General features: G+C 42.1%; 2 protein-coding genes across 2 annotated transcripts in view; both read left to right on the forward strand.

Annotated features, from left to right (window-relative positions):
• Lyrm7 (LYR motif containing 7) overlaps positions 1–10,294 on the forward strand; it is a 158,185-nt gene extending 147,891 nt beyond the window's left edge. Inside the window, exon 6 of the transcript XR_783411.2 lies at positions 10,241–10,294. The gene's annotated coding sequence lies outside the window, so the exon portion shown is untranslated. The remainder of the gene's footprint in view (positions 1–10,240) is intronic.
• Positions 10,295–10,486: 192 nt separating this feature from the next.
• Positions 10,487–25,514, forward strand: part of Cdc42se2 (CDC42 small effector 2) — a 31,537-nt gene continuing 16,509 nt past the window's right edge. The window contains exon 1 of the mRNA XM_010639789.2: positions 10,487–10,553. Coding sequence (XP_010638091.1) covers positions 10,500–10,553 — 54 coding nt within the window. The 5' untranslated portion in view covers positions 10,487–10,499. The remainder of the gene's footprint in view (positions 10,554–25,514) is intronic.

The raw sequence follows: 25,514 nt of genomic DNA on the forward strand, positions 1-25,514 counted from the left end.
TAACTTTATAGGCCAGAAACAGTGTGTATTCTTTGGTAGATTTGTGTTTTTTTTTAATTGAATTTATTGGTACATTCTAGGTAGTCAATACAGTTACATTCATTACTGGGATCTTGTACCTTTACATGCCAGGTCTTGGTTCTCATTTTTTCCCCTTGTCCCCACCCTCCCTTCCCCCTCCCCTCCCCTCCCCTCCTTCAAACACTTAAATTCCATTTTTACATTTTCTCATATTTTTTTCCTTTTCCCTTATTCCCCCTTCCCTATCCTTTTCACTGTCCCTACACCTTTGGTCCTTTTCTTCCTATTTGCTAAGTGTCCCATTAGGATCTTGAGTACTATTATAATTTTTCACACCAGAGATACTCTTCGGTATTTGCATATGTGTGCCTTATTTATTTCACTTAGAAGTATATCCTCAAAATGTACCCATTTAACTATGAATGAATGGTAGATTTGTGTTTTCTGTGTCAAAAATTTTTATCATTATAATGTCATTGTCAATACTTTATATTATTGTGAGCTTTTCTGTTGAATACAAAGATGAAAATCGTGTTACATGTGACATTGAAGAATTTTGCTTTTATCTTATTTTCACTATCCTGACTATATACACAGGGTCATACAAAAGGCTTGAACATTTAAAAATTTCATTATTCAGTGACCTCATTATACGTGAATAAATAGTCACAACCATCTTGTCAAGGAAATAAGCGGTCACATCTGTCTTAACTCAGTAGGCACTCTGTGTGGTAACAGCACAAAGCAGTGGTGTGGAGTCTGTCCCAGGCTTTTAAAAGCATGTCGTCCTTGACACTTGACTTGGCAGCCCCTCAAGTCTACATGGGATAGGTATCCTCACTCCGCTTTCATGTAAATGTATCCACTTGAAATAGGCTGGTACAGTAGTTGGGAATCTAGGCGGCTGCTGTTTGTTGAGAGGAAGTTCCAAATTGTGAACAGAATGAGTTCCTGGCTTACCACCACGGCAGGTTTCATTAAGGAGTCTCTAGGTTGTGTGATAGAGATGAGGCAGAGCCTTATCCTGTTGGAAAATGAAGTTGTGGGAGACGTCTGGAGTTGCGGCAGCACTACTGAGCTAAATTCCCGGCTAGGAGATTTTTTTTTACTGTATTCTGCTTGTACACGTAAAACCAGTGAGGCAGGTGTCTTGGAGTACACCTGTGATCCCAGTACTCAGGAGGCTGAGACAGCAGGATTGCTGCAAGTTGGAGACCAGCCTGGGATACACAGTGAATTCAGGCTGGCCTGAACTATATAGTGAGAACTTGTCTCAAAAACAAGCAATAGAGGGCCAGGGATTTAGCTCAGTGGTGTTGCTGCCTACCTTGCAAGTGCAAGGTCATGAGTTTGATCCCTGGTACCAAACAAACAAAAAATAGGAATTATTGAAAACTCAGCTTATAGTATGGCACAAAGCATTACATTTTGGATTTATTATATGTTCAGTTAGCTTTTATTGCCACTTGTGAGGACTTGATTTATTTCCCCGTTAAGTGAAACTTAACATCGTTACTGATTGTCACAGTTATCATCCATGTGATTGAGGCTTTCACCTGCCTCCACCAGGACCTGTGAAGTAGCTGCAAATGTTGTAGTACGGTTTCTACTTCAGTAGCTTAATGAATAGATCTGTGTATAATGAAGTTGTTCAATGATACCTTTTAAAAGTGTCCAGTTCTGTTTAAATCCCCCTTTAATAGCCTGTGTTGTGGTTTGGATCTGGGATCTCTTCCCAAATCCTCATGTGCTCAGAAGCAGGACACTCAGGTACTGATTGATGTTTGACTTGGGAGAAAATTTAGCAACCAAATAGCCTGTTACCTTATATATATGTGATTACCAGCACTCTGTGCCAGTTATGAAGCTAAGCATTTTGATAATACAAATTGATGCACTGTGTGTGTGTGTGTGTGTGTGTGTGTGTGTGTGTGTGTGTGTGTAAAAATGAAAAAGCCATAGTCCCAGCTAAACTGGGTATGGTGGTGTATACCTGTAATCCTGGCCCCTCACGATTTAATCCCCAGCAATGCAGACAAAATGTAGTGTCAGGGTCAAGATAAAAAAGAGCTGGGCCACAGCTATAGGTCAGTGGTGCTTCGCCTGCCTGGCAAGCACAAGGTACTGAGTTCAATCTCCGTTACAGGGTTGAGGTGGGGGTGGGGGAATAAATAAACAAATAAAAGCTCTAACAACAAGGTTCTGTTATTGTGGTAAATTAATTTTATAAATTTTTCCAGTCAAAAAGTCAATGGCACCTGAAAATAACTTATTTATTTGGGAAAACAGAACACTTAGCAGGTGTTCCAGGAGTAACTCCATACTGGATAGGGCTATAATTCTAAAGCTTTATTCCCCTGGTGTCCGAGGCCCTCTTTTGGAAAAGGCTTTGACTACTACTAATAGAAGAAAAGGTGACTAAAAACAGTTTACGTGAGCATGGTGGTGCACATTTTTAATCTCAGCAGTCTGAAATGCTAAGGCGGGGGATCACAAATTTGAGGTCATCCTGGGCAGCTTAGTGAGACCAAGTCTCAAAATAAAAACTACTAGAAAATGCAGGGATGTAGCTCCATGTGAAGGCCTTGGATTCACTTTCTACAAATGCCCTCTGAGGTGGACAGAGAGATTGATTTTAATTTCTTTTAACAAGGCAAAAAAATCAGTTTAAATAGTCTAAAATTTATAATTTGAGAAATAGTAATAGAGATTTTATTTATATAAAAAATACTACCAGAAGAAACAACTCAGTAAGTTAAAAATTATTACCACCAACAGTTACTAATAGCTCAGAGATTTTTTTGTTTTTGATAGATGTATTATTTTAAAAATGTATGTACTTTTTTTTGAATAACAGTAAAGGTTTTTTAAATGTAAGAAGGCATTTTATAAAGTGTGGCTTTAAATCAGAGAAGTGCAAGTAATAAGAGAGAATTTAAATTAGATTCTTTGGTAAAAGCAGTGTAAGGTGGTGCTGCTTACCAAGGAAGATGGCGTAGATCTAGGTGGAGGAAGAAAGTGATTGAGCTTTGCACGTACTCGCTCGTGGTGACTGAAGACTGCAGGAGACATTCAGTAGCAGGTGACTATAGATGTATCGCTAAACTGGGGAGAAAAGTTCAGAATGGTAACACAGATTTCAGTCTGTCAACACACCGAGGGCGTTTTACGTGTCTCATAATCTTTATAGCTAGGTAGCTAAAGAAGGGCGTAGAGAGAATATCAAGAAATGGAGAAAGTATAGAAGAAAGGAGAGTAATGGGCAAGGGAAAGATTGCTGAAGAGAGGGACGATCACCACACCACACATTCCTTCCCAAGTGCGAAAAGTGAGCAGCAGAGAAGGAAAAGGAAGTTTTCATGTCTGTTGCTCTCCTGTGTTTTTGTTAGCTTTCCATCACTATACCCACATACCTGAGATAATTCCTGTAGAAAAGGTTTATATTGTCTCACAGTTTTGGAGATTTCAGTTTATGATCAGTTGGCCCCATAACTTTGGGCCTGTGGCAAATGCATGGTAGATCATGACCCCTCACCGTGTGGCGAGAGATGGAGAGAGAAAGAGGAAGGGGCCAGGGTCCCACAATCTTCTTCCAGGGCGTTCAGTGACCATCTTCCAGGCCCCGTCTCCCATCAGCACTGCTTCCAGCACCAAGCCTTTAACATACAGGCTTTAGGGGACATTCAACATCCAAACTACAGCAGTGTTTATATTGCAGACTCTTTCAGGTTTGAGCCAATATATCTTCTTTCTCTTTCTCTCTCTCTCTCTCTCTCTCTTTTTTTTTTTTTTTGTATTTTTAGACAGGGACTTACTATGTAGTTGAGACTGTCCTGGAACTCATTGTGTAGCCCAGGCTGGTCTCGAACTCACAGTGATCCTCCTGCCTCAGCCTCCCGAGTGCTTGGGATTATAGGCATGCGCCGCCACACCCAGCTAATACATCTTCTCTCAAGTCCTCTGCTGTAGTGATACATTTACGTTTGGTGTTAAACATTTGAACTTAATTGAGTGGGAAAAGGAGGATGTCAGAAAGAAAAAGTCTGAGTAGACTGAAATATTACCTAATTATAATATCTAAACTATTAATGTACAAGTTAATTTATAAAAGCACCATAATGGATGATAGACACATAATCTGGGGATGAGGAAAGCTTCCTTCTCTTACTTTCCAGTTTTCATTGTCATACTCCTGAGTTGCTCAGGTTGGCCTTGAACTTGAACTTTCTGCCTTAGTCTCCCAAATAGCTGTATGTCTAATGATGTAATGCTTAATCAGTGATGAAAATTGACATTTAACTGCATAAGATTTTAAAGCTTCCATATGAAAGTTGTAAACAAGTTAAACTGAAATCTACAAGACATTAGATATGGCATGTTCTTGGATTAGAGCACTCAGTGTTGCTAAAATGTAACTCTCCTCTAAATAACTGTTAGGATAAATACAGTCCCATTCACACTTATGGGAAGTGTTGTAATACACATTGGTAAACTGATTCTAAAATGTGTATAGAAATGCATAGGGCTGTGAATATCCAAAGTCATCTTGAATAATAAGATTAGGAGGTGTCTTAGTACCTGACTCAAGTCTTACATTGTAGTGCTGGTATAGGTTGATAGATAGACTAATGCAGTAGCTTAGAAATGGACCTACACTCATTTCAGTAAAGTTACCAAATCAATCCAGTAGGGAAAAAAATACTCTTTAGCAAATAAACCCTCAGGTGCTCTCCTCCCAGTCACTCAAAAGTCTCTAGCAGGGGATATTCATTTTACTTGCTTTTCTGCATTTTCATCCCTTTATTATGATCAACTGCTCATATTTAAAAATAAATTCAGTGGTACTTTGGTTCATGAATGCTTGTGTTTGTGAACAGAACCACATTGTTTGCAAGCAAAGTGGCAAAATTCTTTGTTTGCAAAAACTATATGGACTGACCCATCTTTGCTGCACAAATCCAAATGTGGCATTATTTCAGAAATTGTGGATCAAATCAAGTTTGCGCACTGGGGGAACCACTGTATATAGAAGGCTGCATAGTACTAAATGCATTATTTAACGCATAACTGTAAATATGTGTGTAGATCCCACTCAGATTAAGAGGTAGAGATTGATTAAAGCACTGTTACACTTTAAGTAGTTCAGTGGTAGACCACTTACCTAGCATATCCAGGCCACTTGGGTTTATTCCCTAGCGCTAATCAGAAAGAAAGGAAAAAAATAGTAAATTGTCAGCATTCCAGGTGCCCTCCTGCATCTCTTACTGTTTGGAATCCTGCCTTAAGCCCTCTTTCAACTTTTATTATAGTAGTTTTCTTGCTTTATTTTCATGCTGACGCATGTGTGTCCAAACAAAAGACATTTTGTTTTTGGACATTCATAGAAATTAATTAATTCCTTCTTTGTTCTGTGCCTTGTTTCTCTCAAAAACACGGAAGAGCAGTTGTCAGTGTTGCATCGCTATTACTCACTTTCATTTTGTGTGAATGTATCATAAAATTTTCTTTTTTTTTTCTTGATAGACTTTTGGATGGTTTTAAATTTGCAGTAAGCCAGGCACAGTGGCGTGTGCCTGTGCTCCTGCTCTTGGGGTGGCTAAGACTTAAGGGATCACACTGGAGTCTAGGAGTTTGGTGTCTGCCTGGGGAATGTAGTGAGATCTCATTTTAAAAGCAGCAGCAAGCTGGGTCATGCACATGTACGGGTGCAAATTCCTTGGGGTCCATGTGATCACTGTGTACCACAGACATGTACTAATGAAAAAGCAAATTATACCCGCGCTTATCGCTTCATTCTTGTTTCGCTCTTAATTCTGGTGACAGCTTTATCACTGTAGCTCTTCTTAATACGTGTGGAGCCTTTGTGTATGCCCTGCAGTCCTTCCTTTCAGACCTTTGACACTGGAACGAAGCATTTTGTTTTACAGCTGAACATGCCGAGGGTGCCAGAGCTGGGCCTTTGCCCCGCTGACATCTCTGAAGTTTATTGCAGTGCCTTACACACTGTTCTCCTCACCCCAGCTCATGTATAAGTCAAGAGACTGCTTTTTTCTTTTTGGTACTGGGGATCGAACTCTGGACCTTGCGCTTGCAAGGCAGGTGGCAGAACCACTGAGCTAAATCCCCAGCTCTGGAGACTGTTTTTTAATTCAAGGAAACTGTGACGGTCACTAGCTGCGTAGCTTTGGATAATTCACTTCTGTCTACATAGTAAATGAGTAAATTTCAAGATGTTTAAGGTTCCTTCATTTTCTAAAATCTTGTGTCTTCAAAATAAGTTTCTGAGCCCATGAAGTGTCTCATGCTGTAGACTACTCGGACTTCTCACTTATGTATGAAATGTGTGTAAAGGCAAATTTTTATGTTGCCGTTACTACAGAGTGGTCCTCCCTTTGCTGTCTAGAGATCTTTCTAAGTATAAGCTTTTAAAAATAAGCTTGGGTAACTTGCGGCTGAGGAAGTTCAAATATTGGTATGTCCTCAAAATGGAAAAGCTGTGCATGCCTATAACCCTAACATGGGGGCGCTCTGGGGCAGGAGGACTGCTTTGACTTCAAGGACAGCCTGTACTGCAGAGTGAGATATCCAAACAAAGAAGGAGGTAGTAGAATATAGTTATTAGTAACAATTAGTGGAGATTTTTCTGAAGACTTCAAGGGGTCTAGCTATGTATTTTAAGGTTACTCTTTTTCGGGGGGGTACTAAAGATCGAACTTGGGACCTTGTACTTGGACACTTGCGAGGCAGGAGCAGGCACCACTGAACTAAATCCCTGGCCCAAGGTTATACATTTTTAAAGGAGGTTTGTTGAAGAAAACAGGAAGGTAGAAAATATGCTAATATAGTCCCAGGCACATTTGATTTTTTTTTAATTTATTTTTTATTTTTTTGTTATTTATTTTGAGACAGGGTCTCACTCTAGTTCAGGCTGGCTTTGAGCTTACTGTGTAACTCATAATGGCTTTACACTTCAGCAATCTACCTGCCTCAGCCTGCTGAAATGACAATTGCGTGCCCCATTGTTTGAAAACTTTTAAGATCTGTATATTCATTTAACCAAAATCCATGGAGTTGCAAGCCTTCCCTTAGGAAATGACATCTCAGCATTTTCTCTTTTATAGTGGGAGCAAACAAAAGCTCAAATTGTTATACTTTAGTCTTTTTCCCCCCAATTCTAGGGATTGAATCTAGGGTCTCACACATGCTAGGCAAGTAATCTACTTCAGAGCCATGTCCTTTTTCTGTTGTCCTTTTCTGAAGTTTTATTTTGTGACAGGATTTCACTGAGTTTCTTACACTGGCCTGCAGACTCCCCAAGTCCCCCGGCCTCAGCCTTCCAAGTGGCTGGGATACCAGGTGTATGCCACGTTGGTCAGCTTTAAATAGTCGTTCTTCAGCTAAACCTTATGAGGAAGTATTGTAAACATCATCCTTTTTTTTTTTTAAAGACAGGGTCTCGCTGTGTGGTCCAGCCTGGCTTTGAGCTCATTATGTAGTCCAGGCTGGCCTTGAACTAATGGCGATCAACCTACTCAGTCTCCCGAGAGCTGGGATTACAGGTGTGCGCCACCACGCTCATCTTATAAACATTACTCTGAAAGTAGGAAAATGTACATTTAAAAAAAATTGTTTTATGCTAATTGTGAAGTAAACTGGAATTTGGGGAAATGTGGATGTGATAGTGTTTTTTATAGATTATACAGTATAAAACCACTTTAAGTAGCACTTAGTTAAAACTAGTGAAGAAAAGGAAAACACAGCACCCCCCAAAGTAAGATTAACATTTGAAGGTAGTTTCTGGTGACTTAGATGTAAATGAGAAAATGTGTACTGGAGGAGAATAAACCAAACCAGTATATTGGAAAACATCAGAGTGGTTCGAGACCAGCCTGGGCTCCATAGTGAGTTCCAGAAAGAAAGAAAACATCAGAGTGGCTGTGTGTGTGCCAGGGTGGTGATAGGCAAAGAATTTCTACTTTTCTAACAAAGACTTGTTGATAGAATGGTTAGAAAGAAATTTCATTTCCAATTGACATAATAACCAAGTTCTTTGATCCAGGGTGGAATTAAACTTGTTGCAAGGCCACGTTTTATCCCGGAGCAAGCCCTGAGTTGCAGTTAGGAGCACCATTCAGATGTGTGCTGCACGGTAACATGGCTAGAGAACAGAAGTATGCTATTCATTTTAAAAGGATTTTCAGGTTTTCGCCATAAAATATAAATGTTTAAACATAATACAGTCTATACATGTGTAACGTTAGGTGGCATACCATTGATATGGAGCTGTATTTGCAGTAGGTAATTAACGTTCATCATGGAGTATATATCAGTTAAAAAAGGAGCAGCACAGGAATGATGTGCATTACACTGTGAATTTAATCGTTTCTTATAATCTTTCTAATAAGATTGGGCAGAGGAGATAAGTGAAATGTGTAGTTCTTTTTGAACTAATACGACTCCACGTTACTTACCTAATTCAGTGGACAAAAAGACTGCCGCTTCCTGGTGTTAGAGTTTGGGTGTTTGTTCCTGCTTAAAATACCCTTCCTGGTTCTGAATTTTAATTTTGGCAAAAAAGAAAGTTTTCTTTTTTGCTGTTCCTTGCATGCGTGTTTAAATCTTAACGTATGGTTCCCATCTGTGTGAGGAGGCTTCTCCTTGGACTCTGTGGGACCGGGACCCAGCCATCCGCAGCCCAGACCTGTGACGATGAGCACATGTACATGCATTATCCTCCCCGCAGGTCTCCATCCGCACCAACTACCACCGCTCCCGTCTCACCCGGCGTGGGAGTCAGGACTTTGGAGAAAGCAAAAGGGAGGAATTCAGTGTTCAGGTTCTGTGACTCCAGAATGTGGTTGTTACTGATAAATAGTTAGCAGTGCTTATAAATATGTATGAGGTTTCTTTCAAAAGTTTATAGATACATTATTTAGATTTAATCAGTTGGGACGCAGTGTTAGCGTCTCTTTGGATAATTGAAGTAAGCTGTGTTTGGTCTTTTCCAGGATGGCTTTTCTCCTTCACACCACATACCACATTATCTTTTTAAGTTTTCTGTTTGTTCTTGCGAACACAGCCTCCACTTGGCTCTCCCGCTTTGCCTTCCTGTCATCTCTCTGTGCTCACTGTTCCCCGAAGTTGCTGTCTTCAGGGCTATGAGTGCCTGTGGGTGGTTCTCCGTCTCCCACTTCGCTGCTTCCTCCTCGACAGGGCTCCCGTGGACCTCATTGAACGGGTTTTCTTCCCTGGCATTCACCTTCTTTGTAGACTTCTCTTTTTCTGTGGGTCTCGTAAATGTGGCTGTTCCTTAGTTCTCCGATAGCCCTCTTGGCTCCTCATAATTCTGTTTCCCCTAGAGTGTCGTCATTGCTTCCGTTACAATCTGTTCATTGTTCTAAGACACCTCCTTGAATTTGGATCTGTAGGTAGGTCCAGCTGTGCTGATCTTCCTGCCTCAGCTCCCGAGTGCTAGGATTACAGGTATGCACCACCATACCTGGCTAGGGCTGCTTCTTTTTTGTCTCTGTTAGACCGTGTTGTTCTCTCAGAAGTATCTGATGTGTGAGGGTGGATCATAGTTGACTGAGGTCATCCTCCAAGTCACTGGCTTGGCAGTAGTGATCAAGAATAAGTCTACTCTCTAACTCCAGATCCCTGAGCGACCCACTTTGTCCTGGGGACGTTGGGGCAGGGTTGTCTTAATAGCTTGAGTCACAGAAGGAAGCATAGTTTAACCTATCCAAGTTTTATGTACAATTCTAATTTCAGTGGGCAAGGTAGGAGATAATTTAGTGTAAGATTTTTGATGATTATACAGTTAGTGCTATGTTAGTTACTATGATGGTTGTCTATGAGAACAAGAGTTACACTGAAGAAACATGAAAATGATATTTCCTCTTGGAATTTGAGACAGTAATCATAATGTTCTAATTACTAATTTTTATTAAAATGTATTAAATTATGTAGTTTATGTAGTATAATTATGAAATAGAATGTTCCATGAAGGCAAGGATTTCTGTTTTCATTGTTATATCCCTAGCATTTGACACTCAAGGTGTCAAAAAATAATTTGTTAAATGAGCGTCCGTTTGTTAAAATCTTGATTTTTCAGTGTGTATTTTGGGGGTAATAGTTGTTTCATCACAGATTTAAGAAGAAAGTGTTTCCAGGGTTAAGTAAACTTATTTTCTTCTACTTTCTCTTTTTTTTTTTCTAGGCTACTTACTGTAGGCCTTGGGTCAAGATAGCAATTTTATACCTTCCTGCTGGTTCAAAAGGAGTGTGCAGAACCAGAAGCAAAGAAAGGAAGCGATCCGACTGTTTGAATTGACGATTTGACTTCCAAGAACAGAACATAGTGAAGCAGAATTACTACTCCAATTGGACTTTCCTCGCATTGAAGGCCACACCGCGTGGAGCTTCCCGGGTGGGATTTGGAGCCACCATCGGTGCTCATTCCTCTCGGAACTGAAAGCATGAGTGAGTTCTGGCTGTGTTTCAACTGCTGCATCGCGGAGCAGCCTCAGCCTGTAAGTACGAAGTGGTGTTTGTCTCTGCGCGGTGAGTGGACGCTTCTCAGATACGCCACCCTGACAGTGGCCGCCCCGCAGCCCTACAGGGCCGTTCTCGGTGTCACAGAGGTGTCTGTGAGGAGGGAAGAAGTGGAATGTGTGCCGAGTAAACACTGTGAAGAGCTGCGAGGGTTTCCTGACCGCCTAGATGCGTCTGGAGGCGCAGGGAGAGAGAACATAGTGAGCCAGGTGAAGCATGCAGGCCAGCCTCAGAAATCAGTGTGGGAAGAGCTAGCGGCCAGATTCCCTTCGCACTCTTGTGTCTCACTTTGCTTGCTCCAGCCCGCCCCGTGCTTTCCCGGTAGCCTTGCTCTGGGCCTCAGAGCTGCTGCTCTGTTCTCCCCGGCCTGACCCATCCCGGGGGATGCAGGAAGAAACACTGAGACTCCAGTCAGCTTAACATTTGGGCGGCCGAGGGCTGTGCCTCTAGCAGGCAGAGGAGCCCGCGCCCTCAGCTCACCTCGCTCTTATCACCCCAACACGGCACAAGCAGTGAGAGAGACACAGGATTCCCCTGCTTTCCAGGGTCCATCAGTGCAGCGCTGGGGAGCAGCTCGACCTCGGCTGCCTTCACTTTTCCCTCCTGCCCTTCTCCTTCACGCTCACTGAGGCGCGGTCAGGCCTCGGCTTCCTGGCCCTCGAGGCCGCTCAGCAGCCCTCTGAGGGGGTACTTTGCCCATCCTTCATGCAGAGGTTAGGTTTTTCCCAGGGTCGCATAGATGACGAGTGCCCTTGGCTCCTCCTCGTACGTGCTCCACTGTGTGCCCTAACACACTGGTGTTACCTCTGCCCGAGACTTGCCTGCCAACCTCCTCATTCCTGTTCATCTTTGGAGATGCCTACATTGAAAGTCATCTTACATAATATCTCTGTTCCCTCAGCTCTTGAGTGTATTTTCCTGTGACAGCATAGAAAAGATTAAGTGACTGTTGTTTCTCCCACCACGTTCTGAATTGTGTAGGGCTTGACTTACTTCTTTCTTCAGGATCAAGTACACTACCTGGGAGCATGTAAGCGTACATGCTGCGGGCTGAATGGTGCATTTGTGTTTTACTGAGTTTTGTAAGGTAAAAAGGAAGAGGGCTTAAATTAGGATGTAATTGTACACATGATACACTTCTGCTTTTTTGAGATACAGTCTTTCTATGTAGTCCATGCTGGCCTGGAACTCCCTGTATAGCCCAGGTGGGCCTTGAACTTAAGGCAGTCCTCCTGCCTCAGCCTCCCATAAATTAATGTTTATTATAAGAATTCATGTAGTATATATAAGAGAAAATGAAAGTAATCCTTTTTGCCCCTTTCCCCAATCTGACTGATCCCCAGATGAGATCACTTTGAGAGATTGGTGTTTATCCCTCTAGATACCTGTGAATTAATACACATATACATTTACGTAGGTTTTATTATTTTAAAGTGTTTTATACTGTACATCTTTTGTCGCTTATATTTAGCACTGTAATCTCAAGAGAAAATGTCATGTTTAAATATAAATCATTCCCATCGCTGTAAAGTCTTCATAGAATTTGTGACATAAATATGTCATAAAATATTTAATTTTTCTGTGGTAGTTATTGATAGTATGTTATCATTTTTACTGTATACTTGATTAGTGGGGAGGTCAAAAGAATTCATTTACTGAGTATAAATTTGGGTAGTTCCCCTTTCATCACATTTCCGATTGATATTGTAGTCTACAATTTTTCATTGGGTTGTTTGGATTGATCACTATTATCAAACACTATGATTGGTAAGTATTACGTGTTTCTTTTTTTTGGTACCGGGGATCAAACTCGGGACTTTGTTCTTGTGAGGCAGGTAGCGGAACCACTGAGCCAAGTTTCCGGCCCAGTATTAGGTGTTTCTTATGACCACTTTTTAAAACTTTTTGAGTCTTTCATTGTAGACAGTTTGCCTTTAGAATACTGTACTATTAGCACCATGATACTTTAAAGACCTGCTTACCCTAATTTCTTGTTCTACTTTTAAAATGTGATTTTTTTTTTATAATTAGCCTTTTGATCTGCATGTATATGGTGTGTGTGTGGTTTAGCTTTTTTCAGTCCTGTTATCTGTTACACATTTAGGAGCCCATTTCTGTAATCCGTTCTGTTCTTTGGCATTCATGCACGTTTGTGCTGCTGTTCTCTTTTCCCTGTGCCATGCTGGGGGTTGAACCCAGCCAAGTGCCTGCCTTGGATCTGCTCCCGCCTCCTGAACGGTTTCAGCTGCTGCAGTTACCTAGTGTGCTTTGCTGTATAGTACAGCGGAAATCTTCATAGCTCTTATTTTTCACCTGTGTTGGAAAGGTCTTGCTATTTTTTTCCTCGTCTATTTATTATTTTGATAATGTCTTATATTTTTAAAGATGGATTGGTTACATGTTTACTATGTTACTCTTTCTACTTTTCTTCATATGAGATATTGCATGATCCATGCCTTCAAATCCTGTAGGTGTCTCCCCGCCCCAAACCAGTTCACGATCTTGTGCTTGTGAGGCAGGCACGGTGCCACTGAACTAATCCCCGGCCTACCTGTAGGTGTTTTAGATTGCTTTGGGAGTGACAGTGATTGGGTGAGAATCGATATCTTTAATATTTTGTTTTTTTTGGTACCGGGGGTCCTTGCACTTTTAAGGCATGCCACGGAACCGCTGAGCTAAATCCCTGGCCCTGTATCTTTAATATTTTGTGTAATGGAATTGAGATGCTTGGCTAATGTCTTTTATATGTTTTATATTCTTTTTTTTATAAAGTTTTAAAATTTGATGTAACTTTGACATTCTTGTTAGATTTATGAGTTTTCACCTGCTTTGAAATAGTATTTTTCTGTTACATTTCCTGATGATTTGCTAATGTACACTGTGGCAGGGAGACTGGATTTTCAGCTCGATCGGCTTGGTTAGTGCAGCCCCTCAGAGAGTAAGGCCCATGCTGGGTGTGTGGGTCCCGGAGCAGGTCCCTGGCCTCTGTCTGGTCCCTGGCCCTGCTCTAGCTCTGCTTCCCTGCTCTGCCTCAGCCGCCCTGCACTGAGCAGCCTCCCTGCTCCATACCCTTTCTTCCCTGTGTTCTTTTTGGACTGAAAACCCTGAAACTGGGAGGCAAATTAAACCTCTTCTCCTTTAAATTGTGGATTGGGAATTTTTTTCCAGTAATGGAAAAGCTGGCCAATCTAGAAGATGTTAATTTTTATGGGCTAATTTTTTATCCAAACATATTACTGAAACACTTAGTTTAATAGTAATTTAGTTGAAATGATTATCTTATAAATGTCTCCATTTGCTGGTGATTTCCTGATACTTAAGCCTTCGTCTTTTCGAATCTTACTTAATACCATTAGTTAAGATCTCCACTGTAATAGTGAACAGTATCCAGTAAAATGTTATAATATCCTCTGTACCTGACTTTAACAGGAAGATCCTAAGATACTTAATCATGATATGAGTGTGTGTTTGAGTGAATACTCTTAAAGATTGCATGTCTGGCTGGGCGTGGTGGCGCATGCCTATAATCCCAGCACTCTGGAGGCTGAGGCAGGAGGATCGCTGTGAGTTGGAGAGCAGCCTCCGCTACATAGTGAGTTCCAGGTCAGTCTCGACTACACAGTGAGACCCCTCAAAAACAAACAAACAAACAAAAAGATTGCATGTCTGTTTCAGTTTTGTATATCATTTATAATATATGGTATTACCAAAGGTGATATTTTCAGTACTTTAAAAAAGAATGCTATCGTCATATTGCTCTTTGTGTACCTTGTAATGTTTTGTTAAATATGATATATTAGGTAAAAGGAACCAGGGCAAATAGTCCTTTAGTGTGAAGTTTTATGTGTATTTGGCTGGGATTTAGGCCATTTTATTATTTGCTGTTGGCGTTGGAGGGTGAAATTCTTCTTCTGTCCTTGTTCGCTGTCTTTTCTTATTTGCATACTAGGGGTGGAACCCAGGGCACACACTAGGCAAACACTCCATCGCTGGGCTGCACCCTGCCCTGTTGTTTGCTTGAGGCAGAGCCTTGCTAAGTTCCGTTTTCGATCCTCTTGCTGCAGCATCTTGAATAGCGTGTACTGTGGTGCTTGACTTGGTGTTCTTGTTTTTTATGTCTTTGTATTTGGCTTTCCCTTGAGGTCCCTTAAATAAGGTCTGCAGTTTGCATTTGTTTCAGGGACAGTTCCATTTCAGGAGCTCTGTGAGTGAGGAGAGGGGTGAGGTCTCAATCTGTGAGTGAGTTTGTGCTCCTGGTCTGTGTCCTACATATGCTTCTTGGTTTTGTTGTTTGTTAACTCTTAAGCGGGACAGGAAAGGGGCCTGGTGTTGGGCATTAAACATCCTCCAAAGTGGTTGGTTTCCGCTGAAGCCGTGTTGGTTAGGCTCTGGAAGGGCTTTCTCTGGGGGAGGCCTGGTTTCGAACAGAATGCTCCAGCTTACTGTGGCATGCCTGTCATCCCCCACTTTGCTGCAGCACAAGAGAGTTTTCTGTCTGCACTATGAGGGTGGTGGTAGGGTTACAAGAGGTACAGCCCACAGGTTTGGGGGGACCTCCCCAAAGATGCCCTGCCCTGGAGTACTTAACCGTCAAATGTGTCTAGTCCATCCCTTAGTTTAGGTGTTCCTTGTTGTGACCTTCTCCCTGCTGTCTCCCCACAGTGTTTGAGCTTCACTTTTCTTTGTGACTTCCGCTCTTTGATGCATGTCAGCAGAGCTGTTCACGGCTCTTCTGTGTGGATGGGAGTGATGACTTCTGAGTTCTTTGTATGCTGGACCAGGAACTGGAAGTCAGATTGCCCTGCTTTTAAAGACTGATTGATTGAGGACCAGTAGTCACAGTGTATACACTTAGATGTATCCTAGTCAAGAATGTGGCACAGGCTTACATACTCACAGCTAACCTGGGCAGAGATTGAAATAGCTGGATCATAAGTCTCTGCAGTTACAAGCCACCTGAAATATATCTTTTATGCATAACGGTTTGCAGCTTGAAGTTTTTGCATACAACATTTGAGATGTTTATTGCCTTTAATAAATATATATTTGAGCGGGGGATGTAGCTCAGCAGCACAGTGCGTGCCTGGCAAGTGCGAGTTCCTGAGTTCGATCTTGGGTACCAAAACATAAATATATACATATTTATATAAGTATTCCCCAAAGATTCTGTGGATACCTGATTTCTTTGTTTTTTGCTTTATTTTTGTACCGGGGATTGAACTCAGGACCTTGTGCTTGTGAGGCAGGCGCAGTGCCTCTGAGCTAAATTGTCAGCCCTGGACACTTGATTTCTTAATCTTTTGACTTGCTGAGGAAAAGCACACAAAACTTAATGGGCCGTGTGGTCCCCACAGTGGAAGAACGTGTCATATTAGTGAGCAGGTTCAAACCATGCAGCTCGCAGTTTGTCTCTGGTGCTCCCAAAATCAGGACTGCCCGTTCTGAGAGCTGCCTGGCCATCTGCACAGCTCTCTTCTAAAGCATGTATTGAAGGACAGTTCTGCTTGCCAGTTCTCCCGCTCACTCTTGGTCACCTCTTGCTATTGCACATTCCATGTGTGAAAAAGAGACAGACCAATATGGGGAAGAAAATGAAAAGCGTCTTTCTGAGTAGTAGCATAAGAATCATTTTTCTCTTCTTACTCTTTCATTTGCCACACTCCAGTGAACAGTATTTTCATCTGTGGCAGTCTAAACCTTTCTGGTGAGCTGTGGATGCTGCAGGTCAGTGGTGGCACACGTGCCATGACTGGTGTTTGTATCATGGAAAGATCTGAGAGGTTCGCCATTAGTGCCATAGGTGCCATCGCCAAATACAGCTAAGGTTGGATGGTTGCTGCTTTGCAGCCTAATGTTGAAAAAAAAAAAGTGTTCCAGCTCTTTTTACGACGGTAGTGAGATACTATTCATTGCTTACTGGCTGTATATGTGAGTGCTGGTGAACTTTTAAGGTACCCTTAAAAACAACCATTGATTTACAGGAATAAAGCTCACATTTCTATTGCATCCGATGCACTGCCTTTGAATGGTTCCTTGTGTGGCACTGCTGTTGTGTGGTGTGCTGTGCTTCTTTAGACTTGTGTGCGCAGTCTCCATACAGGAGTGCGTGTAACAGACACGTAGGGATTTCTGGAAAAGTCAGGGAGTGATGACAAAACACCAAGAAAAACAAACCAGTTCTGCCCCCATGGCTGTCCCTGTAGTGGTGGAGATATTTACTGTATAAATACCCACTGTATGGATGATGTCAGATGGTGGGAACTGGTCTGTGGAGAAAACAAGCAGGAAAAGAAAACAGAGAATTGGGCCCGGAATTTAGCTCAGTGGTGCTGATGTAACCAGGGGCACAGAAGGGCGGCTCTTGCGTGGCCTTGTGGGTCACGACAAGCCCAGGAGTTTGTTCTTTGTGCGATGGGAATCATCGATGGTCTTGACCAAGGCCGCACGACCCTCCTCCCCAGCGTGTGCTGATCAGTGAGACCCCTTGGCCGAGGGAAGGAGTAGGCAGTGTGTTCAGCGACACGTACACATCGTCTGTCCCTGCAGTAGCTTCTCTTCCTGCCGTTGGCGGTTCTGATGCAGTTCATCCTGCAGTGGCCAGGGTGTGCAGCAGCGGTGCTGGGCTTCACGCAGTGGAACAAAGGGTGCACCGTGCTTGGTGTTCGAGGTTTCTTCGGGGGAAGTGGCTGAGGTAAGGGAGGGGGATGGATTGCTACAAGAGCCTAAGCATCCTGAAAAACATCACGGCCGTCGGTGCTGCCTGAGAGGATGAAACAGCAGTTCTGTGAAAGGCTGCTAATGGAAGTGCTAGCCAGTTCCTCAGGATTTCAGGGGACTTATGTGAAGTACAGCAGCGATTGCCCCTGTGTGGTCCATCTCTAGACACTGCTACAGTGACTGCGAGTGGAACAAATTTGTTAAAAACGTCCATTTTTAGGAACCTCATTTCACACTTGAAAAGGGAGGTATGACAAACAAGTCATCTTTTCCCCTTTACATGAAAGCACAAATGTGCATGCTGTTAATTTGCTTGATCTCACAATGAAATCACATCATATAACCATTAACACATGGGTCAGTGAATTTACTTAGTAAAAATATTCTTATCAGTGGATGAAACTTAACAGTATTTTTTGGAAGGGCACTGGAGAGCAGTGGTTCAGATGTTGTAATGATTACTGAGCCTGGAAGTCCGAAGACTGCTGTGCTGAGGCTGCCTGTGCGCCCTGGGGAGGGCTGCCCGGCCTCCTCGCAGACACGGTCACCCCTGTGTGACAGGCGTGGTCTCCGGCCCTTGCAGAAGGTGGGGCTGCTGTCCTTGGAAGACCCAGGCAGGCGCGTGGAGATCACCCCAGAGGGAACTGGGGGAGTCTGGTTTCTTTCTCCCCTCTCTCCTCTTTGCTTCTCAGCTCCCTGCATTGTGTATTACTGCACCACGGGACAACTGATCATAGACGAAACCACTCAAGTTTGAACTGGAAGAAATCTTTGCTCTTTTTAAGCTCGTTATCTCAGGTATTTTGTTACAGTAATGAAAAGCTGAATGGCACAGATTTGGTAGATGGATATTTGTTCTATATGGTATCTCTGCAGCTCTTTAAATATTAACTATAGAGGAAGTTAAATTTGTCTATATGTACAGATATTAAAAAAACTAGAAAGGTTCTTGGCAAAACTGTGAGAGACAGGGCTGGGGATTTAGCTCAGTGGTTCTGCTGCCTGCCTCGTAAGCGCAAGGACCTGAGTTTGATCCCTGGTACCAAACAAACAAACAAACAAACTGTGAGAGACCGATTTTGGTTTTCAGCCATGTTATTTGTCCCCTTAACTGGTTAGGAACTGACAAGCTACTGTCCGTGTCACTTAGTATGAGTTCAAGATTAGAGTCCAGATGCTCTGAATTCTTATTCCTTTGTCCATCATCATCCCAGCCCGAATGAATCTGCTGTTTGCCTTGTATTGTCCTGATGTCTTGGAGAGGAGATCTCTTCTTTTTGTTCCTTTTTTATTGTATTTTGGCCAATATTAGTCCTTTACTTTTCCATACAGATTTTTTAAAATAACGTATCAGGTTTTCCACAAGCCCGTTTTGCATTTTGATTAGATTTGTGAGTCCCAGCCAGCTGTGGTGGTGCATGCTTGTAATTCCAGCATGAGGAAGCTGAGGCAGGAGGACCTTAAGTTTGAAACCAGGCTGGGTAACTGAGGGAGGCACTGTCTCAGAATGAAAGAAGGTGTTTTAACTGTGTTACTAAGCCTAGAGTTGGGGCTGTACAGGTGGCTCAGTGGAAGAGTGCTTGCTTAGCATGCACAAGGCCCTGGGTTCAATCCCCGGTATCACAAAAAACATATTTTCATAAAAGCTTTCTTTTAACTTAAAATTTTAAAATATATTCATGCACAATAGGACAATGAACCTTACATACCTATCTTTAAGCTTTGACTATTTCAGTTCTTACCTGACCTTATCCTATTTTCCTCTCCTGTATTCCAGATGATTATATTATTTTACCCATAACTGTTTCAGCATTTATCCTTAGAACATAAGGATTCCACATAACTACAATACTTATTTTGATACCAAAAATTCGTAATTAAAAAAGACTTATTTCCCATATGATGTATATGGTTAGGACACGGGTATCACTTGTGTTTAGAAATGCCAGAACTCGGCCTCCTCTGTCATTCCTAGCTGCGTCCTTGCCACAGCACCAGGAGGAACTGCTCACCGACTTCTGTGCTAATCACTCTCTTGTTGTGTTTTAAACTCTTAAGTATTTTGTTCTTAACAACTTCGGTTCTGAACTGGGTGTTCGGCTTTCCATCCCCAGCTGCGGTTTGAGGGTTCCGTTGCTGTATATCCTCCTAGACCTCGTATTTTCATACCTTCACATTGTTGTCATTTGGGGAAGAAAGTACTGGCATCTGTCTCAGGATTATCCTTGTATTATCTTGCTGTTTAATTTGAGAATGAGCAGTCATACTGACTTACTTGCTGTTAGGTTCTGAGCTTCAGGATTATATACAAAAATTAGAGATTTTTTGAAATAAAATTTCCCAGATCAGCTGTTCCCCGTTTCTGCTTATCAGCCCTTTCCATTCATAGGATAGCACAAAATCAGTCTGAATTGTTTTTTTTTTTTTTCCTTTCCTTTGGATACAGGGTCTCTCTAGGTAGACCTGCCTGGCCCTGACTCCCTGTATAGCCCAGGCTGGCCCCCAACTCCTGGCAGTTTCCTGCCTCAACCTTCCAAGTGCTGGGATGATGGGGATGTGCTGCCAAGCCCGGCAAGTGTGAGCGGTTTTAAAGAAACATTTAGATAAATTGAAGCAGATTTACTACAGACACTGTAACATCTTCCGTTTTTATATTTAAGTTTCAACTAGGGTTAAAACTTTCTACTTCCTGTTTTCTGGTAACTCTTGTAGAAATAAATGCAGTGAATAGCTATCTGCCCAGCTATGTACTAAATATTAGAGCTTGGTTTTTCAAGTGATGAAAAGTAAAAGTAAGTGGTAGGCGTATTTTTCTTCCAGTCTCAGTAGAAATTGGTGAGCACCCCCTCGTCAGGCTGGTCCATGTTTTAGGCCATCAGCTGTGGAACGTGTAATCTGTAGTCCTTTCAAATACGTGTGTGGGAGGGTAGTGCTGGAGTAAGGAGTAGGAACGGATTGTCCTTATTATGATAGAAGGAATTACTGTGAAAAGGAAAACTCAAGACGTATTTTTCTTCCAGTCTCAGTAGAAATTGGTGAGCACCCCCTCGTCAGGCTGGTCCATGTTTTAGGCCATCAGCTGTGGAACGTGTAATCTGTAGTCCTTTCAAATACGTGTGTGGGAGGGTAGTGCTGGAGTAAGGAGTAGGAACGGATTGTCCTTATTATGATAGAAGGAATTACTGTGAAAAGGAAAACTCAAGAACTTTTTGATGAACTAGGAGAAACTTCAGATAATTTTAAAAAACATATGGCAAAAAAAAAAAATCCACGCACAAACATAATTTAGTGTCACAGTCTTTCCTCATGTTCATAACCTTCACCTAGCAGGCAGTGTTGAGAGTCTCTCAGAGGCCTGTGGCTGGCAGCTTCTATGAATACTGAAGCACCCTTTAGAGATGCGTTGTTTGTCTGCAGTCATCTGACCACATGGGGGGGGGTGGTGCTCACCCAGGAAACCCGGCCCTCGGTCACAAGCTCTGCTTTGTGTGGGTGTGTGCGGGGCCGTGTCACGTCATGGGGCCGGATTCTCAGAATAGCTGCAGTAGCTAGTGTGCTTCTGTAGCACTGATAGCATGACGTTATTTTTCTCTTGGGTTTCTATAAACCTGGATACTGATGGTAAGAATGGAGGGGAGTAAGCCGTTCTGTTTTACGGTGTTCCTGTGATTTTTTTGTTTCTTTGTTTGGGTATCGGGACTGGAACTCGGGACCTTGTGCTTTTGAGGCTGGCTGCCAAACTACTGAGCCAAATCCCTGGCCCTTTTAAAAGCACTTTTTAAGAATGTGTTCGCCTGTAATATAAGCACTTTGTAAACCATTCTGTTTTTCATCCTCTGCTTTCAACTTGTAACAAGTAAGAATTAGTGTAGATGAATTTTATTAGCACCTCTCGTATACAAGACACATTTTAGCTGAGGGCTGAGCTCTGTGAAGTGCTCTAAACTTTGGCCTGATATCTTATCAACTTTGTAGATAATAAAAATTCTTCTCTTTTTTAGATATTTCTAGTTCTTATGTTTGATTTACTTTTATAGATTTACCTTTTACTTCCTTGACAAGCTGTTTCTGGTTTTTCTTTGTTGTTTTCTTTTGTTTTTTGAGACAGGGTCTCACTGTGTAGTTGAGACTAACCTGGAACTCACTATGTAGCCCAGGCTGGTCTCGAACTCACGGTGATCCTCCTGCCTCAGCCTCCCAGAGTGCTGGGATTACAGGCGTGCACCACCACGCCCGGCCTGTTGTTTTCTTTTTGGTGGTGCTGGGACCACCACTCAGGGCCTTGTGCATGCTGATAAAGTGCTCCGCCAGGTGCTTCCAGCCCCGTGGAAAGCCATTTCTTTCACTCATTTTCTTCCGTTTTAGCATGTAGATCATCCTTTGTTTTGTTTTTATTCTTAATGTTTTCATTTGTGAAATGAAATTTTGTACAGTCATAAAATTTTACCTCTTAAAGCAGTCTAAGCAAACTTTTAGTCAAGTAAATATGTGCATACTTGGACTACACATTTACAAGCTACTGTAATACCATATTCAAAACTATATTAACAAGTTAACTAGTAAACTAAGTTAAAAGGTGGCTCCTTCTCCATTCTGTTGCCTTTGCTTTTGAGACAGGGTCTCACTGTGCAGTCCAGGCTGGCCCTGGACTTGTTGTGTAGCCCGGGCTGCCCTTGAACTCTTAATTCTCCTGCCTCAGCTCCTGCGTGCTGGGATTGAGGCTCCCACTGTATCTGGTTTCCCTTCTTGTGTCTTTCATTGTGCTTCACCCAAGTGGAAATGGATGCCCGTATTGAAATTGCAGTTGGGTTATGTGACTGTGCAATGTACACCATCAGTTTTGGTAAGTTCTGTTGGAACCCGCAGTTTTGCAGTATTGTGGTCGGAACACACAGTACTTTAGCATGTCTGTCGTGTGTGTATGCATGTAGTCTAGTGTTACTGTGACGGAGAAAGCTGTTAGCTTTCAGTCCTGCATATAAGTAAATAGAATCTCCTTTGCCTTAAGGAAAAAAATATTAAATGGTATTTTCTCACGTGCTTAAGGGCACATAAAATTAGTAAGAAACATAATTTCCATCATAGTTAGCTGTGGGAAATGACTTCACTTTTAGGACCTTCAAAGAATTTTTTTTTTGTACCGGGAATCGAACTTGGGACCTTGTGCTTGTGAGGCAGGTGGTAGCACCATTGAGCTAAATCCCCGGCCCTTGAAGCATATTATAAAAAAAAATGCCAAGAAGTTCTTCAGGTTCTCTGCAGGTTTGAGAGTTGTCATGATGTCAGCCGGTGTGATTTCCAGTTTCTGTCCTTACTGTTTGTCTTTGCGGGGATTAATTATACCTCTACACATGAGAACCTCACAGGACTCAGTGTATTACAGTGGCTGGTGTATTGAAATATAGTAAATAAGGTCATTTATGTAGTGCCTAATTACATAGTTCCTGGCACACACATCTTATAGATTTTGAATTGCTCAAGTACAGTTTCCTAGTACTCTCATTTTAAACTTTTTTTTTTTGCTTGATTTTGGTTTTATCTTTATCCTTCAAGTACATTAGATTTGAAATGCACAGGCCGTTCATTTTATATATAGCCCCCTACCACAACTGTTTTAATTTGGTTTGGTTGAATAAATATATTCTCTACCTTCTTGAAACTCCATTTCACGTAACACTAAAGAGTTCTGAAAAACAAGTATAGAAGGATAAAACTCACAAAGGAAAAAAAAATGGAGAGAAGAGGCATCTGTGGGTGCATGATTGTAGAGACCAGTTAAAAGAGTGTGGAACTGGAGAACTTACTGGCTCTCCAGAAAAAAACCTGCTGGTGTCTGTGGTGTGGGCTCTCCTGGGTCCCTGTCTAGCCGGCTCCTCTGGAGCCCACCGTTCAGTGGGTACTAACCTCATTTGGATAGCCAGCACGCCAGATCTGAGGACAGGTGAAAGAAAGAAGATTGTACAGGGAGTAGAAAAGAGCTAGAACCCACAAAACACGAGTAGACCTCAGATGAATATATTACTGGACATGGCCTCAGAGGAAAGGAGAGAAAGAACAAGAATTATTACTTCTGCACATAAAAAGCCATGAGTTTCTTAGTTGAATGTCCTGTTGAAGTAAAACGAAAACTCCATAGCACTTAGTGACTTTTCAGACTGTCTGGACTAGTCCTTTAGCTGGTTAAGCAGTTACAGTACACCACAGATACTTATGGACAATGTTGGAACAATTGATGATAGCTCCGTAGAAGATTGAGCAAACACAACGAAACAATTTCAACATAAACATAATACCAGAAGGGTAATAACATATTCTTGGCTCGGTGGAAGGCAGTGTTTGACTTCCAGCTCTGGTTTTAGTTGCCCGAGGACCTTGGCAAATCACGTGGTCTCCAGAGGTGCGCATCTTTTGTGTCTGCTATGACAGTGATCACAACCATGGTGGCTCAGAACAACACAGTTCTGATGTCAGAAGTCCAGTTGTACTGGATTTGATCGTACTGAATTAAATCATCCTAGAACATCGTATTATATTGTGTATTCCGTGTGCGATATTTCACCTGTCTGTTACTGAGATTAGGCATCCTGGGTATTGTACACGTGTGTACTGTACACAGGCATACAGTGGAACATGCTTTCAGGTCTCCAGGGGGCCAGCAGTGAAAATTGCATCACAGCACTAGTGCTTGAACAGCTATTTTAGATCATTCTACCTCCCTTCCGCCTATTCTGTACTTCAGATTTTATACTTGGAATCTGCGATTTAAGCCAGAATCTGACATATAAATAGGACAAAAAGAATTCTTTGTTCATTTCGGGTTTCTTGCTGAGGATGAGAACAGCTAGCTCCTTGAGTTTCGCTTCAGCATTTTTGTCCCTGCAAAGGTCATGTAGCCTTGCTTGGATATTGCTTTTAAAAACAAATTTGGGAGCCTCCTGCAAACTTCTCATCTGGGAGAAAGCTAATTTTTCTAGTTAACTCTAAAGGGCAAAATGCAGACAGCCACTGCACCTAGGGTAGGATTGAACTGTGGTGCGTTATCAGCTCCCTGCCGCACGCTGTGTGACATGCTGTTTCAGTGCCTGTGCTGACTTGTGGTGTGACCTGTCTTACACAGGTGGCTCTCTCACCTGGGGGTGCTGCTGGTGACCGTGGGGAGCAAGCTCTGGAAGCCAAGGAGGAGTTACTTTTTCTCCAAAAAATAATAATTATTTTTTGAAGTTTTGACCTAAATGTGAGGATTTAGAATGTAAAGTAGGCTACTGAGCTATCAGAGAATTTTCTCAGTAGGTTGCATAAGGGAATGATGTCTCCAGTCTATGAGGTGGAAGTAGGCTCTTCTTGTTAAAAAATATTTCATTTTAAACAAATTAAAAACCACATTGTTGCTGGGCATGATGGAGCACGCCTGTAATCCCAGCACTTGGGAGGCTGAGGCAGGAGGATCGCTGTGAGTTCGAGACCAGCCTGGGCAACATAGTGAGTTCCAGTACAGTCTCAACTATGTAGTGAGACCCTGTCTCAAAAAACCACCACCACAACAACAAAAACCCCACAAAAAGCCACCTTGTTTAGTGGCTTGGTCATAGGGTTTTGTTAGAAGAATTATGCAACCTACTGACTTTATAGGTAAATAAAAGCCACAAAAATTTAAAAACTTTATTCTGAAAGTGCAAAAGGTGAACAGACGGTAATGGTCAACAGACATCAAGTGAGGGTTTGTCAGGATTTCAGCTTGAAGGGTTTGAGCATGTATTGCAGTTGAAGATACTAGCAAGTGAGTTTTTGTATTGAAAATTCTTGAACTGTGCCTAGCACATAGTAAATAAACACAAGATCTATGCGGTATTATTATTTTTTTAAAAAACATTCAGCTGTTAATCTTTTCCTTTCTAAACCATTGAATTGTTAGTATCACTTAGAATCTTGTTAGACATGCACGTCTCTGCTCCATTCTGGACTTGGTGGATCTTTGATTCTGCTGCTAGAGCTCAGTAAGCAGTCTTTTACCAACCAGCCTTCAGGAATTCCTATGTACACTAAGGTTTACAAACCACCATTTTGGAGTTTGGACCCAAGAGGCAGACTGAAAACGCTCTCTAGAGACACCGCTTGGTTTTTTGTTTTTTTTTTTGCAGTGAGGATTGGACCCAGGGCCCTCAGGGTGAGTTACAGTGCCATCCATCCTCAAACCTTCATTTTCTAGTTTGAAACAATAGATA

Source organism: Fukomys damarensis, unplaced genomic scaffold (genome assembly GCF_012274545.1).
Source record: "Fukomys damarensis isolate Sample0158 unplaced genomic scaffold, DMR_v1.0_HiC HiC_scaffold_9, whole genome shotgun sequence".
Lineage (NCBI taxonomy): Eukaryota > Metazoa > Chordata > Mammalia > Rodentia > Bathyergidae > Fukomys > Fukomys damarensis.